The sequence below is a fragment of the Chenopodium quinoa genome, unplaced genomic scaffold (genome assembly GCF_001683475.1).
Source record: "Chenopodium quinoa cultivar QQ74 unplaced genomic scaffold, ASM168347v1, whole genome shotgun sequence".
Lineage (NCBI taxonomy): Eukaryota > Viridiplantae > Streptophyta > Magnoliopsida > Caryophyllales > Amaranthaceae > Chenopodium > Chenopodium quinoa.
In genome coordinates, this window is record NW_018744835.1 from 1,701,151 (window position 1) to 1,720,300 (window position 19,150).

The following is a 19,150-nucleotide window of genomic DNA, read 5'->3' on the forward strand; positions in this document are numbered from 1 at the left end:
TCCGGAGCCTTCTTTAATTTTTGTACAGCCTGATATAGTACTCACACTAATTTCTTTCATCACCAATTGAGAAAAATATTTCTTATCTTTAAGTATGGTGTGAGTGGTAGCACTATCAACTAGACATAAATCTTCACTATTGGCTGATGATTGAGCTCCAAAGGGATTCATATTCTAATAGAATTAAAAGAACTAAAATAAGATTCACTAAACCAAATAACTTAAATTAATAAATGACTGATAATAATGAAATATGCGAAACATAAAAATGTCCAAAAACAAATGTCCCATAAAGCATAAGTCATAGTACTACGATAAATTTCTATAATAAATGCAAGCTAATTTATAGAGTTTATTCGTCAATGGGACATAATTTATTCAATTATTTTCTTCGGGATTAGGAAAGAAATCAGCCGCTTCCAGGTGAGTTGTATCATCGTAATCAAAATCACCTTCGCCATCCTCGTACACCAAAGTTGTTTCCACTTTATTTCCTTTCTGTTTGATTGATTGTTGATAAAGGTCTACTAGATGTTTTGGTGTACGACACACATGAGACCAATGGCCTTTTCCTCCGCAACGGTAGCATAAATTTTCATATTTATCCTTCTCATTCTTATTTCCATCTTTATTGTCCCACTTCTGGTGAGTGTATGAGTTCCTAAAATGACCACCTCGACCACGATTATGTCCACGTCCGCGGACGCGACCACGACCTTGACCACGGCCTCGACCATGATTGCTGGCGTGATCTCTAGCCTTTTGCTCTTTTCCATTATGGGATGTCGCATTCGCTTCAGGGAATGGAGTAGAGCCAGTTGGGCGTGATTCATGATTTTTCATCAATAGTTCATTATTTTTCTCAGCCACAAGGAGACAAGATATCAAATCAGAATATTTTGTAAAACCCTTTTCACGGTATTGTGTCTGCAGGACAACATTGTTTGCATGAAAAGTAGAGTATGTTTTTTCTAACATTTCTGCATCCGTGATTTTCTCTCCACATAATTCAATTGTGATGTAATTCTAAACATAGCTGAGTTGTATTCACTCAAAGACTTAAAGTCTTGTAATTTTAAATGTAACCAGTCATAACGAGCTTTTGGTAATATCAAATTTTTCTAGTGGTCATAGCTTTCCTTTAGATTACTTCAAGGACTTGTGGGTCTTTAACAGTCAAGTACTCAGTCTTAAGGCCTTCATGAAGGTGATGGCCAAGGAATATCATAGCTTTAGCCTTATCTTGGCTTGTTGCAGTGTTGTTTTCTTTAATAGTATCACCAAGTCCCTTTGCATTTAAGTGTATTTCAGCATCTAAAACCCAAGATAGATAGTTGTTTCCAGTAATATCAAGAGCAACAAATTCGAGTTTTGCAAGGTTTGACATGATTCACTGATATATAAAACAATATTATAAATTAGGAACTAAGATTTGCGATATATATATATATATATATATATATATATATATATATATATATATATATATATATATATATATATATATATATATATATATATATATTGAACCTTGAGAAGGTTATTGTTCATGAGACCACAATTAAGTCCACTAATCAATTATCATAACAAAACATAAACCTTAATAAATAAATTTATACGTAATATCTAATTGCCTAACTTATCATAACAAAACATGGAAAGTATTGCGAAACTATAACTCTGAAATTCGACACTAAAATTCGGCACTAATTATACTTTGCCTAACTTTAGCTATTGTTAAATTCTTTGACACTGACACTAATACCAAACTTACTCCATATTAATACTGTGTCAAACAATATTCATGATAATTCAAGGTATAATAGGTTACTCATCATAGATTTAATTATAATATGTCAAACTATAGTCAATAAGTATTTGCAGCCCACTGAAAAAAAAATCGAATCTGAGTACCATAATTAAAGTTGTCTTCCATGTTTTACTCATAGTATATCAGTATTCCGTATAAAATAAAACGGAGAAAACGCTTAATCGCATACCCCTTAATGACGCAATTATAAGTTTTAAAACTTATTAATAGAATACGATTAACTACAATAATCAAATGATGAATAATATTAGCAGCGCCCACAAGTCAACGAAGCTATGGAATTATATATTTTGCAAGCCAAAGTCGTCAAACAATCCAAAATTTATCATAATATAAGTGCCAACAAATAAAATAAAAGCCAATTACTATGTAACCAAACAATACAAAAAGATTTTACAATAACCTTTACATGACAATTTTCATCTTAATAGCTTTCAATCCTGATGCCAAATTAAATCCATAACCATAATAGATATTATTAAATAAATTATAAGGGATAGCCGCACATACTTGTTTGGTGGTAACTAAGAAAGAAAATAATTAATGAACAGTTCAAAAACAGAATCATATGAAGGATTATGTGCAAAGCAGAATACGAGATGCAACATAATATTTCGGCCACGACTAATACGAAAATTTGTGGTAATTGCATAATAATTATATTAAATGTACCTGGTTTTAGAGTAGGATAACTTGATTCAATCGGGTAGAGCTATGATGCTCATAACGTGTTAAATATGGAAGAGAAATAAAGAGAGATATGAGAGAAATTTTGTTACGTTCTGTATATTATTCCATCTAATACGGGATATATATACATGTATATTATTTAGGGTTCCATCATCGGATAAGATCAAATACCCAACTCTAGAATGTTCTAGATTGTACATGGGATAATAGTCATCCACATTTAGATATTTCATAACAGTACGTTCATTTTTAAATTACTATATGTTCATATATGGGTGCAGTGGTGCAGCTAGTTTAGCTACATAAGTGTGTAGCTAAGAATTTGCGTGGACCGGACTCATGTAGGGTCTCTCCTAAAAGGGTCATTAATGGGTTCTTATGAACAACCCTATAAAAATGGAAATAGATATAGGGTCATTAAATGGGCCACCTAAATAAATAAAAAGTTGAACGCTCTCTCTCCTCTCTCTTTAATACAGATTTACAGTTACAAAGCTTTTGCTTCTCCGGAAGATTCTTAGTTGTCATTGTCTCATCGATGTGCCGAGGAAAAGTATTGGCGTATATCACCTATGTGTTTAGAAAGTGTATAGGATGGCACTGGTTTAATTTTCTAGTGGTACAATTCAAAGTACAAAACGTTTTTTTACCACTTTGATTGAATGTATCAATGTGATTTCAGTGGTACCTTTTCGAAGTATTAGATGTATCAGTGGCACAATTAAGTGGAACATTCAAGTTTTCTAATGCTTGGTAAATTACGCTTCTGCCCTCTTATACACTTCGTTTGTCAATAGATGCTATGCGCTGATATGCACTCATGTACCGAAAGATCCTTCGCCTGCTATTGCTTTACATAGCCTAAAATCCTTCTTTAAGATTCCTTTCTTAATAATCTTAAAAAATCTGATTTCTTTCTTCGAATTCCCAACTTCAAAAATTTAGATTTAGAAATCATTAACAATCAAATCTACAATATAAATTGATGAGTGTATATTTTTTTGCTATCAAAACGATTTGCAGTGAACTGGTGTTGGGATGTAGTTGTTAGAAATTTTTATTATTTTTTAAAAAATTATGGAACTTTACATTATAAAGAAGAAATATTTAAATGAGTACTCTGCGACTTCTTGACCCATTAATGACCCATATTAATTTTACTTCAAACCCTGACCCGCCCCTGACTCTTTTGGCCCTGACCCAGCTTTGACCCTTTAAAAATTACAAGTGATCCGCAAATGACCCGCCCCATTACTGACCCGCTAATCCGCCCCAACCCTCCCAATAACCAGGTCTACTGGTAGTTAATGTTAATGAAAGACTACAACAATTGAGTCTTTGATTATTAACAATCGCAGTTTCTTTCAGGCTTTCAGCTTGAATAGCAGATCACTTCTACCGCAATTTACTCAACAACTCCAAAAGTCTAAACAATGAAATACGAAGTCTTGTTTATATTAATAATCATCTCTAAGAAGAAAGTTTACTAATCAATAACTATATATTAAAAGACACACCAGCAATGACACGTGTCATTTTTTGATGTGTTCAAAAAAAAAAAAAAAAACTATTTAGGAAACAAATCTTATATATAAATAGAAGATTAAAAGGATTTAATGTATCCTTGCACTATATATATTGATACCATAAGCTAAAGTTAAAAAAAGGAAAATCAAACTCTTAACATAATTTGTGATATACGTAGTGCTATATAATACTCTTACCATTTTTACAACAAGGATTATTTTTTTAAAAAAATATTTGTGTATTTAATTATGTTTGAAAAGATTGCTAGGAAAGATATGAATTTTTTTCTAAGCCAGTTGATTATTGAGAAGAAAAATAAATACCGCGTAAGAGGGAATGGATTAATAGTGTGTAAAAAGTAAATCTATTTACGAATTAGATATCTAGTTGTAAGATATTCATTTGGTTGAAAGAAGAAATGATATAAATTAGTTAGTGAAATATATATAAATATACATATATGTGTATTTTAAATTATCTATTTTTCTAATAATATACTCTTCCGTAGTTAATTCATTTTTACAAAGTAGTAACTTAAATAGATTTTTTTTTATAATTAAATATAACGTTAATAACCATAGAGTAGTTATTGAAAATTACCTAACCTAATAATCAATAAATCAAACCAGGACTTAATTATAATTCTAGTCTTACTATCTTACCTGAGTTTTTGTATCTAGTATCTTACTTTCTTAGTCGGATTTTAGTGAGATTACGTACGAAGTGTATCACAGTTTTCATTGTTCTTGGTACGTTGGTTTGTATACTGTATACGATAATAAGTGATACTTTGTAGTAAAGCCCTATTTTCTTCATCTTAAAAAAAATCTCGGTAAAAGTAATTTTAGCTCACTAAAAATAAGTTCAATTCAGTAAAAATCAATAACTTTAAAGAAAAATATAATAAGGAATCAATAAATATAATTTCAATTCAGTCAAAATTATTTAAGTTCTTAATTTAGCAAAAATAACTTAAGTTTTGCACAATAATTTTTTTTTTTTCACAAAAAATTTTAATTCAGCAAAAATAAGGTAAAAAGAACAATTAGAGCATGTTTGGGAAGGCTTTTTTTTTCTTTTCTCTCTTTTTTTTTTTTTTTTTTTTTTGTTTGGTTAGAAACAAATTCAATTAACTATTACCGTTACCAAGTGTTTGGTTAGTATATTTGGGTAAATATTTAGGGATTGGTTTCTAATTATTTGTTTCTTCTCTAAAACCTAAGGGAATAATTAGTCAAATACCCTTACCCTCCTCAAACAAAAAGAACGAGAATTAGGTTTATTAATTAATTTCTTTCCATGCATGGTTAAATCAAACAAATGAAAATGTAAGAGTTGATAAATTATTCTTTCTTTCTTTTTATTTGTATAATTTCAACATTCAAGTGCTAATTGTAACTATATTTTACTAAGGTAATGTAGAAATCCCATAAATCCATTAAAGAAATATATTGATTAAATACTCAATTCACCCATTCTTAAAATCGTCAGAAACTTCCACGTTCAATCTTAGTAAACCTAATTCATTTTTTTGATTTTTTTGAATTGACCAACACTCCCTACAATAAGTGTGATAAGTCTTTAATATTATGGAGGTAATAAACTAATTATGCAAATAGTATTACTTTATACTACCTCCGGTCTTTATTATCTGCAACATTTACTATTTTTGGCCGCCTCACATTATGTGCAACAATTCATTTATTTTCCATTTTTAGTAACTCTTTTTCTGTAAAATGACCGAAATGCCCTCACTAAAAAATTTAAAAAACTGGTTATGAGGTTAATTAAACAACCTTTTTAATCTAATCTAAAATCATTAACCTAATTCTACCCACCCCATTTACTCATTTCCTCGTCTACCCACCACCCATTCATCACTTTCTTCAACCTCTCTTTCAACCTTTCACCCTCTTCATCTCTTTCAACCTCTTCATCCCTCCTCCTTCACGAGTCATGACCACCGCCCCTCCCACCACCATTCTCTCTCCTCCTTCACGACCACCTTCCATCCCATCACCGTCTTTCTCCTCCCTATGACCACGGCCCTTAGCTCCCACCACCGACGAACGATCCTCTTCATCTCTCCTCCCTCACAAGTTTCAGTTGAAGATGATGTGCGATTAATGATAATATATAGGAAGATGATGTGCGATCCAGATTCATTTTATCGTTTTTTTCAATTTTGTACTTTTTTCATTTTTTTGGGTGATTTATGTTTGAATATTCTGGGTTTTGTTCGATTTTCTGAGTTTCAATTTTCTGGTTTTTGATTTCGATTTTTTGGGTTTTGATTTCGATTTTCTGAGTTTTGATTTTCTGGATTTTGATTTCAATTTTCTGGGTTTTGATTTTCAAGGTTCTGATTTTATTTTCTTGGTTTTGATTTCATTTTTTTGAGTTTTGATTTTCTGGGTTTTGATTTCGATTGAAGGTAATGATGATGGTCGGATTTCTAGGTTAGGGTTTTAGGGCGTGGGTTTTGGGTTTTATTGAAGGTGATGATGATGGTCGGATTTCTGGGTTAGGGTTTTAGAGCGTGAGTTTTGGGTTTTATTGAAGGTGATGATGGTGACGATTTCTGGGTTAGGATTCTAGGGCGTGGGTTTTAGGTGTTTTCGGTGACAATTTTTGGGTTTTTGGGTTTGGGATTTCTGGGTTTTTAGGTTAGGGAGAGGGCTACCGAAAAAAGGAGGGAAAGACGGGGAAGGGGGCTGCCGAAAAAGGGAGGGGAAGACGAATGAGGGGGTCGGGCTGCCGGAAAAAGGTGGAGTTGCCGGAAAGTTGTTGTCATGGATGAAGGTGGAGGGGAAGAGGGCAACCATGAATGACAGGGGAAGGGGAAGACAACCATTAATTAGACACTCTCTCCTCCTAATCACATGAATAAGATACACTAATTGTAATTATCAAATTTTGTCTCGTGTACCGCAAACCCTCTGAAAGTTACAGATAATAAAGACCGGAGGTAGTAATTCAAAACCTCACTCCCTCGGCTCCTACCCAACTCTACACTCTCACTAGTGCACTTCTTTCACCGTCAGACCATCCTGCCACGACTCCCACCACCGCGGTTCTCCGCCACGACCACCATCTATTAAACACTTCTTTCTCTTTTTATGGAGAATATTCTGAAGAAATATCAACAGAAATTCAAGAAAGTTCGAGAAGAAATGGATCACTGGGAAGACCTTCAATCCCGGTTACTTTCTCAGTTTTCTAATGCTTCTTCAATTATTGGAAGAATTGAGGTCTCTAATATACACTTTGAATTCACTCTTTTTATATTGATTTGTGGTAGCTTAAAGTTTCAATCTTGGTGTATTAATTATGAAATTTGATTATGATTTTGGGAAATATTTGTTTAGGTGATTGGAAATAAGAGGAATTATGGTGGTTTGAAGGGTGTTGATGGGATTGAAGATGCAGTTTTGCAGAAGCAAATGGAGTCTTCGGAGACAATTTTGCTCTCAATTAAGAAGACTATGTTAGTTCAATTGGTTTTTCTTAGCACTTTATTTTTGTTGTTCTTGTTGCTTCATTGTATTTAATCCAACATCTCTTTACTTGCAAGCTCTTCATTTCACCTCAAGTACCCGTAGTCGGATACTCAACACTTGGACATGGATAATTATATATTTCAGTGTATAAAATTTGGTTCAACTTCATAACAATATTTGCTCTCATATAAGAATGTGTAGTAAAAGAAAAAATATATAATTTGTGTAAGCAATATTTGCTGGCCTTAATTGTTTCAATTTAACTTGTTTATTACCTTCTAATAGTTTTGTGGTAAGATGATTATGCGACTTGTGTATACACAACTGAAAATCAATTAGGTAAAGTGAGTTCAATCGGCAAAACACTTTGGCTGACAATTGATTGATATATAGGTTTGATAATCATCTACAATCATTGCGCTTCATGCTTCCGCTTCATGAAACTATTTCTGTCTTTTCTGCATATGGGAATTATAGGCTACATTTGCTTCTAATGGACAAGAATTGGCATACAAGCATGTAACCTTACTGATGATATGGTGATTGAATATAGTCCTTAGAGTTGGTATAAGAGAAAAATGATCAATTAGTTGAAAGTGATTTGTTGTTTTGTACTTCCTCCGTTTCTTTTTAGTTGACACGTTTCTTTAATCACATTGTCAGTGCACAACTTTAACCATTTATATCTGTAATTACGGATAAGCAAAAATTATGAAAATTTGATCTTTTGAAAATATATAATGTGATGAATCTAACAAGATCCTACATGATTATATTTTTCATTACGTATAAAAGCACAAAACACGGTCAAAGAGGAGTGTGTGAATAGTGCTAAAGTCAAAACGTGTCAACTAAAAAAAAGGTGATAGTATATATTTATATCCAATGTATACTCAAGGATATTAAAGATTGTAGTAGTAGAACAAATGATTAGGGTATTGTCTAGTGTTTAAAAAGTTTAAGACTCACTTTAATTTATACAGCAAAGTTGGTGATGTGCAAAAAGTCTTTTTACATTTCGTGTGGTTTTATGAGGTATCAGAGCTTAGTTCTCAATTAACTTAACTTAATTTGGCACATATATTCTAATCCCTGGATTTTAATTTTAAATGATAGAAACTATGATGGTGATATATCTTGATCTTTTAGCTTCTTTGGGTGTTTTTGGTTTGGTGGGTGTTTCCCCTCGTGATATTTAAAAGGGAATTAGATTGTATTATAGCATGATCTTGAATACTTCAAGCTTTAAATTAATTGGCAGTTGTGTATAGGTTGGATTTTCACGGTATTGTACTGTAACACTCTAGAAATTCCTTTCCTTTGAAATACCTATTTTGTCCTTTTAAAATACGAGATAGGAAAATCTAAGACATTACCGTCACCGTGAAAACGGCTAAGGCAAATATCAAAGACTCGCACAGCGGAAGACTATCTTTAAAACCATTTAAAAACAATTCAACTAAAAAAAGTCAAACCAAACAAAGTAAAAGTCAAACAAAGTCAACCTACAACTTGGAACCATTGTAGGCCCTTAAAACCAAACAATATTAAAAACCTTTGCGTTAGTCTCATGAGCAGAATAAAATAAATAATATTCAAAGCAAATAAAACACATCATATTCCTATGGAAACTAAGCATAATTCGCTCTTCACTCATGCCCATCATTAATATGCTTCTTCACCTGAAAGGCTGAAAAGCTTCTCTCTACTTGTCCCCACTACTCGCCATTAGAAATGGGTCGTCGTAGGGCCAAGGTAAGGATAAGGCCAAACAAACATACAAACACACAATCATCAATGCTGGGTACATAAGCGTAATAAAACACACTAACATGCTTTCATCCTATAATCACACAACTTACCGTGTTACACCTGTTTACAAGCATACAAAACATTCAACACCTAACTAGACAAATACCAATATTCATTTAAATTTGATTATACATTGAACGGGTTTCTGACCAAATCCCTGCCTCAAATAAATTGAGGTAAATTACACCGAGAACTAACCGGGTAGGCAAATTTCACATGAACTGACTAGAAGTCCTACGCATAAGATAAATAAAATGGAAAATACAGCGTCCTGTACTCCCAATAGAATTCATGGTTAAATATAATACCCTATAACTCCCCCCATATGTTCATACTCAAGGTATATACGTTCCAAGAGTTTTGGTGTGTAATCTCTCTCACTTTACGTTATTTACATATTATTATACTTGGTGATGACTCTAAAACCATAACACAATCAAACACTATAATTCATCCAAGCAATCAAACATACCAATTTAATTTTTGAATAATTAGTGTCCACATAAACTTAATAGTTGAACCCTTTTTAATCTACCTCGGTGTCAAAGACACCTTAAACGCATAATACGCCGCAAATCCTATCCCTCGGTGTTAGAAACACCTCAAGTGCACATAAGCACCGCAATATAATTTATTCCTGTATACTACGACACTTAAATAGCTCAATTCCCATGCTTAAAGCATCAATAAAAAATTATATGAACCATAATAAAATTTCCTTTTCATATTCCAAACCAAATCAAACATTTAGTTTAATTAAACATGCTCTCAATCATGCCAATAATAAAAGTGTGGTTCATAATCAACATGCCAACATAATTAATTCCAATCACCAATTCATCACAAATAATCCATACATCACCAATCATTCATCAACATCAATCAAATTAACAAATTCCAACCAATGCCTATTATGATACTACTTGGAATTAATTAAACAAAGCCTAGCATGCCTCTACATATTCAAATAATTACTAAGTACGCGAACGTACCTTGAATATGATCTCAAAATCGCCACGACTAAACAAAGCCTAACAAAATTGCCACATCCCCCCCCCCCTCTTTTTTTAATGATTATCTCAAGCTACATATTATTGTTTAAGAAAATTGTTAGTATGAATTAACTTTGAAATGTACATTTGAAAGTTACAAATATATTCTTTTATACAATTTCAACTATGGGAAAATTGAAGTTTGCAATCCCCTTCTACCGTCTTCTTTTTCAACTATTTTCAAGTTATTATTGATTTAATCCATATTTTTCCAGTCTATCTAATCTCTTAAATTAATGTCTTTCACAAAAAAAAAAAAAAAAAAAAAAAAAAAAACTCTTAAATAAACTATTTTTTTTTTGGAAAAATTCACTGGAATAATCCCACCTTTGGGCCATTCAAAATTAATAATCCTACCTTTCAATTATTATTTAATAATCCGACCTTTGGGTGCCTTTAATTTTTATTGGTCCCAACCGGTCATGTAACCTGTTATAATAGGTTACATGACATGTGGCGGCCTGTAATTGGTCAAAAAAATTAAAAAAATTTAAAAAAACAAAAAAAAAATTAACAAAAAAAAATTAGCAAAAAATAAAAAAAAACAACCAGCCACCATGGAGCCAGCCCAGCCACCTGCCAAGCCAGCCCCTTGCCGCCGGCGGCCTCCCTCCCTTTCCCCTCCTGCTTCTCTATCTCCTCTCTCTTCCTCCATGAAACTAAACTCCCCACCCACGTCCATTTCCACGGCAGCCACTCCCTTACCCTGCTCAGCCCCGACAACCACCCCTCCCCCTGCCCCACCGCCGAAACCACCCTCCTTCCACAACCACTTGACCAGAACAGACCCCCTCCCCAGCCCCACCCCCGAAATCGCCCCTAACTCGAACCCCCCACTCTGAAACCACCATAAACCCTCACCCTAGAAATCCAACCCCCTCTCTTTCCCCCACCCCTCAAAACCGGTGTTTTAGTGGTGAAGGACCACCAGATTCGGCAGTGGGGAACGGAGAGAGAAAGAGAGGGTTTCGGGGATGGGGTTGAGGGGCGAGGTGGCTACGACGTGAGCTTCGATCTGATGGTCGGGGCAATTGGAGGAGGTGGCTGGGGCTGTGGTGGTTGTTCGGTGGTGGTTGGTTGGGACTGGAATTACGGTTGGGTGGGGTTGCGGGTTGTTTTGGAGCAAGGGTGGTGGTTTCCGGTAGGCTAGGGAGGAAATGGGGAGGGGATGTGGTAGTGGGTGGATTTTTTTTTTTTTTTTAAATTTTGGACAAATCAAATTGCGACACGTGTAAATTAAACTTAAAAAAAAAATTTACCTACTTAACCGGTTTCTGGCCAAATGAGACCAATAAAAATTAAAGGCACCTAAAGGTTGGATTATTAAATAATAATCAAAAGGTGGGATTATTAATTTTAAATGGCCCAAAGATGGGATTATTACAGTGAATTTTTTTTTATTTTATTTTTTTCCTTTGGGATTTTACAAGTTCGTGGTTGTATACTAATGTGTTACTCTATACATCACAAGGTTTTATGGACATTCTTCTTTAAAAAAAATTCCTCCCACGTATTTTGATGTGCTCCTTCTCAATTACACTATTAATTCGGGAAATAAATTGGGTGTTTTAGGATCACCACGTCATCTTTACTCTTTAGAGTTCATTAATTAACACAAATTTACTACTCCATATAAAAGCTATTCGTATATACACGAATACGTCATGTTAGTAAAAAAAAAAATACACTGAAAATTAAAGTTGTAAATTTTTTTTTTTTATAAATTAAGTGAAAATTAAAAATCACAAATTAACGGAAAATAAAAAAAAAAAAAAAAAATTCCCTCCAATTAATTTGTCTAAACCATCCTCCCGCCAGTCGCCGCCCTCCACCACTTTGAACAACCACTTTACCCCCTTTTTCTTCCAATCCAAAAAAAAACCCTAATTTTATCACTGAAAATATTCGCACAATTTTGATTTAATAGTCCCTCTAATTACAATCTGGAAAATCCCTAAAATTTTCAACCATAGTTCGATTTTCCCAGTACTTGACTACTTGGATCCAATCACTACATTGTCTACATCAATTCTACAGTATCAGTTTTGGTCGAAACGTTTCTATCTTAGTGTTTTTTCTTACTTGCAGAAACGCTAGAAATTTCGAATCTTGAAGATGGGAGATTCTAGGGAGGCATCTCCTGATTGGTTGCATTCTTTTCAGGTATTTTTTGATGCTTTTATTCAGTTTCTAAGTTATGGGTTGCTGAATTTGTACTTTAAATATGCTATGAACTTAGGTTGATGAATTAGGATTTTTTTTTTTTTTGAAGAACTGTGTAATCTTCATGATTATATTAGCTTATGGTTGATTTTATGTAGCATTGAGCTCAGTTATCAGTTTAGTCTTCAGTGTGTACTAGTGTATAGATTTTGGAGAAGTGGCGTTTGAAGTAGTTAAGTACTTAAGTGACATAGTCAAAGTGTTCGAGCTGTGTTACGATAATCTTGTTGATATGAGTGGTGTAAAATGATTGTTGATCTCTGGTTTAAGTGGGCTTAGTTGAGGGTAGCTTGTATGATACAAGTCTCGAGTGTGTTTGAAAGGTTTAATGGTTTCGGTTTCTGTTCAAATTGTTAGCAGAAGAATGCTTACAGTTGTATCCTGACCTTACCAATACCTACACCTACTAGTGATGAGATTAATTCTGGATCTTGCTATATTGTTCTCGTAGTATTGGATTGCATTACAAGATATGGAACACATAGGACTTATTTCTCTGATATTTTGACTACAGGTTTGATCAGGCTAACTTTCAGTGTACTGTAAGACATCAGGTTCTTTAGTAGAATGCAAGAATCAATGCGTCTTCATTATTTATTGTAGTTTTCTCAAATTAGCAGAAAATTTGATCTTTTTTTATTTTTTTTATTTTTTATCTGTTCCTGTAGGGTAGTAAGCTGCAGATATAGTTATTCGATGTTTTTGGTCTGTTTTTTTCATTGAGAAGGTGTCTGGGTTGCTTGTTTTTAGGTTCTTGAAAATCTATTTTGTGGAACAGGCTCCTACTCAATCTATCACAACTTTGTCATCTGATTCTGAGCCTTCTAGTGACAAAAGCCCTGCAAGAGACGATAATGATACATAGCATAGAACATCAGACATATTAGAGGAAGATGGGGAATAGGATGAAAAAAACTGCAATATTTCCCTGAAGACTTATACCAAGAAGTCATCTAACAAGAAGTCACCTGACTAGAAGACAACTAAGAAACGATTGAAAGCTGGTGATGAAACAACTGCCAAAAGGATTAAAACAGAAAAAAGAGGTCTGTAAAACCCCCTAGTAGCTATTGTCTAGAAACTTCCTCATATGAACAAATAAAAGTACTATTGGTTCTAATCTTTGAAGTTCTAGGTTGAAACTTGACATATCCATGCTCAATAGTTTTCTGATGTTTACTATTCAACGAATTCTTCTCCTAAAAAAAAACTCCTGATAATTTTTCTATAGTGTAGTATGTTCTTGATGTGATCCTTTTATGAAACAGGGAGTGAAGATAATGAAAATGTTAAGAAGGAAGAAATATCTGATAATTCGACAGAAACTCCTGCAACTGTAAGTTTCATGCTAAGCCTTCAATGAGTTCAATCCGTATTAAAATACTCCCTAACTAAAATCCACTTGGATTAACCTTGAAAAGACAATAATCTAGTGCTGGCTTGAGACTTTAGAGTCATGTGGGTGCTCCCATTATTGCTTTGCATTTGAGATGCAATAATGGCTCTCTTATGCTTCTTCATCTTCAGGCAGGCTCTGTGAAGTTTGCTTATTTGCTCGCCTCTGATACAAATTTTTGTATTATTATTTAACAGGCACCAATTCATTCAGTTTGTGATCTGTCATCAGATTCTGAATCCAATTTAGATGCAACTATGAGGGAAAAGAAAGAGAAAGATGAGGATGAGGATGAGGATGATGATGACACTGCACTCATAAGTACAGTCATAGGAAAATCTACAAAGAAACAGATGAAACAGGAAGATGTTCAACCGACAGAGAAGAAAACTCATGAGCCTGTGAAAATGGAAGGTAGCGTAGTTTAATTTTTAATATGGCTTGTAAAGAATCAAAGTTTTAGTTTCATGGTTGTTTAGAGCCAGAGCTATCCATGCATTCATGAGTAAAAAAGTTTGACCCTTTTTCTTCTGTTAATTTTATTTTAAATTAGTCATTTTCTGGTAAATAATGTTTTGTGTATTTGTGTGTGATAGGCGAAGTTGGCAATATGGATATCGCAGAGGAAAACAAACTTGAGAAGCAAACTGAAGCTGCAGTGAGAGACATTAATATCTTGATATTGTATGTGTCTAATCTTTGGTTTGCTAATACACCTTGTTATGCTAATTGTAGGTTAGCTCCTCTACTTTGCCTTTGATACTGCCTGATAAAGTACATCGCTCTAAGGTAAGCACTTTCATGTTTTTAATTTTTTTTTTTCCTTTGTAAGCTCGTTATCTTACTTAACTATGTTGTTCGAGATAATCGTGTCACCTCCAACTCTTCCTTCTCTCCCTTCCCTTCTTTCCTGTAGGTAATCCTATATTTGCTGCAAAATGATTTTTTGAGTTTCATCCAGAGTTTCATAACTTCACCTTATATACTAGAAGGGGGTTTACGGTTACCAATGCAATTTTTAAGGGGCAAAGATTAGAGAAAGTTTAAGGAACTTGTGGTATGTAATTTAGGTGGGGAGAGAATGTTTGGATAATTAATCAACCACCCACTGCCACCACCAACACCACCCACACCGCCTTCACGACCACCACTGCCGCCTTCACCACCACTAGTACCACCCCACGAAACCACCACCACTACCAAACCCAGAAATCCCAAACCTTACCCAGAAATTGTCACCCAACACCCAGAAATTGTCACCCAAATCACCTAAAACCCACGCCCTAGAACCCTAACCCACAAATCGTCACCATCATCACCTTCCATCGAAACCCAAAACCCATGCCCTCAAACCCTAACCCAGAAATCCGACCATCATCATCACCTTCCATCAAAATCAAAACCCAAAAAATCAAAACTCAGAAAATCGAAATCAAAACCTTGAAAATCAAAACCTAGAAAATTGAAATCAAAATCCATAAAATTAAAACTCAGAAAATCGACGAAGAGGAGAGAGGAAGACGAAATCAAAACTCAGAAAATCAAAACCCATTTTCTATACTCGTTTTGTCAAAGATTTGTTGTTTAAAGTCTCGATCTGGAGAGTGAAGGACGAAGAGGAGAGAGGAAGACGAAGACGAAGAGGATGAACATGTAGGTTCATTCGGAGGTTTTTCACTATTAATGGATGGAATATCACAAATTGGAGAAAATGAAGGACGAAGAGGAGAGAGGAAGACGAAGAGGATGATGAATTGGAGAAAATAAAGGACGAAGAGGAGAGAGGAAGACGAAGAGGATGAACTTGAAGGTTCATCTGGAAGAATTTGAAGGAATACCAGCCATCACATTAATTGTTGGTGGTTGGGATTGGGAGTAAATGGAGAGATTAATTAAATTAGGGAAGTCTGATTAGTTTTAGGTTAATGTGGTTAAATTAAGTTAAGGGCAAAATTAAGAAAATCAGAGTTTTTAAGTAAGGGTAAATATGTAATTTCCAGGGTTTTTGTTTACTAAAAATAGTAAGAAAGCAGAGAGTTGCACATAACCCTGATCATCCTGTTTTGGCAAAAGTTGCACATAACATTTAACGGAAGTAGTATATGAAATATAATTATTTCTTTTAGTAATAAGAAGTATATGGTTTTGCAGGCAGTTGTTGAGTGTGAAGGTGAATCAATTGATTTGAGTGGTGATATGGGTGCTGTTGGACGAGTAATTATTTCAGAGACTCCTTCAAAAGAATCTGAAATGTTTCTAGATTTAAAAGGTTTGTGTATTGAGCATCATAGCCTTCGATAGATAGCTAATGTACATAAGTATTTTCTTGGCTCACAAATCTTAAATATTATTTGCCCTTCAATTTGAAAAAAAAAAAAAAAAACAATTTCAAAATTAAACTGCCATTAACAACTTTTAGGGACATTCTCTTATATATAAAAATGTTGCCAATGTTCAGTCTTTTGATGCAGTGGTAACTGTCAGTGGCGTCACCAGGATTTTCGAAGTGTGGGTTCGAAACTTCCGAAATTTGAAATCATAATTAACAAAGGAATAAAAATACAATAATTAAATATTCAGTACATAAATAAGTTCAAACTATGGATTACAAATAGATTACACATAGAAAAATGAAAAAAAAAAAAAAAAGACTACAGAAGCATTCTTCGAGTCTTCATTCTTCGAGTCTAGATTTCGTTTACTAATTACTCAATTAGTAAACGAAATCTAGACGGCAGAAAACGAAATAGCAAATGAAATTATGAAAACTAGAAGGCAGAAACGAAATACAGAAAATAGCATATGAATTGGCAGAAACGAAAGGCAGAAAATAGCATAGCATATGAAAATAGCATACGAAATACAAAAAAATCCCCAAATTGAGAACTTGAGAAGTAAATTAGATAAGTATAACCAAACTTCAGCAATTTACAAAAAATTGGCAATTCGTAAATCGTAATGTATATTAGCAATTGAATTTAGCATATGAATTTCAAGTATTCAATGATTTAGCAAAAAAAAATCCCCAAATTCACTTACCCCTACATACACCGATACACCATACACGGCTGTGAGGCTGGGTCTGGGTGAGTGGCTGGTGCGCTGCCGGCCTGCCGCTGCCGCCGTATTCTGCTGACTCTGCTGCCGTGCTGCGCCGGGAAGAGAAGGAGGAAGAACGGGAAGAGATTAAGAGAAGGAGGATTGGAGGAAGAAGTTAGGGTTTTGCAATTTGGGGGAATGAGGAAGAGGAAAGCTGCCTGGAACTCTGGAAGCAGGAAAGCTCAGCTGCTCAGGAAACAAAATTAAAAAAAAAAAGTGTGAGTTATGGGTTTTGAACCCACAAACTCTTGTGTGATGGGAGGTAAAAATAACCACTGGGCTACAACTTTACTTGTTGCCATATAATACACAAATATTCTATTTAAACCTATTTTGATTTTTTTTTTTTTTAAAAAAAAAAAAAAGTTTTTAATTTTTTTCAAAAAATCAGTGGGTTCAATGAACCCACTTGAACCCACCCTAGCTCCGCCCCTGGTAACTGTTGACCCTCTATTCCTTTAGGCATCTCATCTTATGTCCAGTCACTTTTCATTTTTGCCAACTCAGTATCTTAGTGAAGCAATTGTCATTAGCCTAATATTAGAGTTTCAATGCAGTTGAGGTGGCATAATCAATATAGGATGGGACACACAGTACTACTGTAGGACACAGAATGCTATGTATGATTTTAAATTTTTAATCTTTCCTGATGTGCATATACCTCCTGTTTACTCATTTCCTTGTTCAAATTTTCTATTTTGGTGGTAATTGCAGGAACCATATACAAGACTGTATTAGTTCCTTCAAGGACATTCTGTGTGGTACGTAGTACGTTACCATATCCTTCTATATTTCGACATTAAATGTCTTTACCTTTTGCTGTATGGCTAAATTATTCATTAGCTATATGAAATCGATACCTTATGTAGAAGAACCCTAATCTGTGTAATTTTTCTTCAGGTTAGCATTGGTCAGTCTGAGGCCAAGGTATGTCTGTATGATATCTATGCCTTTAACATTTGCATTTTCTCTCCCTGTTTTTTTTTTTTTTTTTTTTTTTTTTTTTTTTTTTTTTTTTTTTTTTTTTTACTTTTTTAATATTCATCACTTTTCATTAATTTAAATATGTCCCATAGTCTTCTCTAAATCAAGTGTCTGAAATTGTACTTTGCTCATCACATTTTGGTCAAGACACCAAATTCTATGTCCCATATTATGTTTATAATGTGCTCTTCTCATCCACAATGATGAATTAGGTTGGCCTCCTACTGAGGTTTAATCTAGAATTTTTCATCTAATCAAGAGGGATAAAATAAGATTATTATGTAGTGATGAAAATTCATTTGTTCTAGTATCCCTTGAGCAGATAGAGGCCATCATGAATGATTTTATTCAGCTAAAACCACAATCAAATGTTTATGATGCTGAGACTATGGTTGAAGGTTAGTTTTTATCCTTTGAAGTCCTTTTGCAGCCTCATTATTCTACTTAGTTTTATCGTGCAGCTCTTATGTTACTATGAGTCTTTATCTGGATGCTAAACTTTCTGTGAGTAGGAACACTGGAAGGGTTCAACTTTGACTCAGATGATGAGACTGATAAGATGACCAAGGATGTCAAAGGTGATCAGAATGAAGGTGAAGAGAAACCTAACAAGAAAACTAAAGGAAAAGCGGAGAAAAAACCGGTATGTACTAAACGATTCACAGTAGTTATGATGTAATATAATATTTACCTTGAGATAAATTTTCCCTTATATATGCATGGTTACTAAATCATGAAGGCTGCGACAAAAAAGAAGGGGAAAGATGTAGGAGGGAAGCAGCCGAAGAAAAGGAAACCTCAGGCACCAAAGAAAGGCAAGGCTAAGAAGTAAATTATGAGATTTGTTTTTCTGGTTATAGGTTGTACACCAGTTAGGATATATTCTTGTAGTTGGCAGGATAAACCAAGATAGTCTAATTTTCGATTAGTTTGATCGAAGTTGTAGGATATTTTTCCTGTGTTCCCTTGTTTTTATTTATTGAATGTGATAACAAATTTTCATAATGAAAGAGAACATTGATACATATTATATTAT

General features: G+C 34.0%; 2 protein-coding genes and 1 pseudogene across 2 annotated transcripts; 2 read left to right on the forward strand and 1 right to left on the reverse strand.

Annotated features, from left to right (window-relative positions):
- Positions 1-378: 378 nt before the first annotated feature.
- Positions 379-1,387, reverse strand: LOC110704384. Its single transcript, XM_021882164.1, has 2 exons — positions 1,151-1,387; positions 379-1,026 (listed from the first exon to the last, which is right to left on the reverse strand). The coding sequence occupies exons 1-2, from the start codon at positions 1,385-1,387 to the stop codon at positions 379-381; spliced, it is 885 nt and encodes a 294-aa protein (XP_021737856.1).
- A 5,007-nt stretch (positions 1,388-6,394) lies between these two features.
- On the forward strand, positions 6,395-7,778 carry LOC110704350 (uncharacterized protein At5g43822-like). Its single transcript, XM_021882135.1, has 2 exons — positions 6,395-7,299; positions 7,417-7,778. Exons 1-2 carry the CDS (start codon positions 7,168-7,170, stop codon positions 7,597-7,599), a joined length of 315 nt encoding a protein of 104 aa, XP_021737827.1. The 5' UTR covers positions 6,395-7,167; the 3' UTR covers positions 7,600-7,778.
- A 4,393-nt stretch (positions 7,779-12,171) lies between these two features.
- Positions 12,172-19,147, forward strand: LOC110704498 (annotated as a pseudogene).
- The last annotated feature ends 3 nt before the right edge of the window (positions 19,148-19,150 follow it).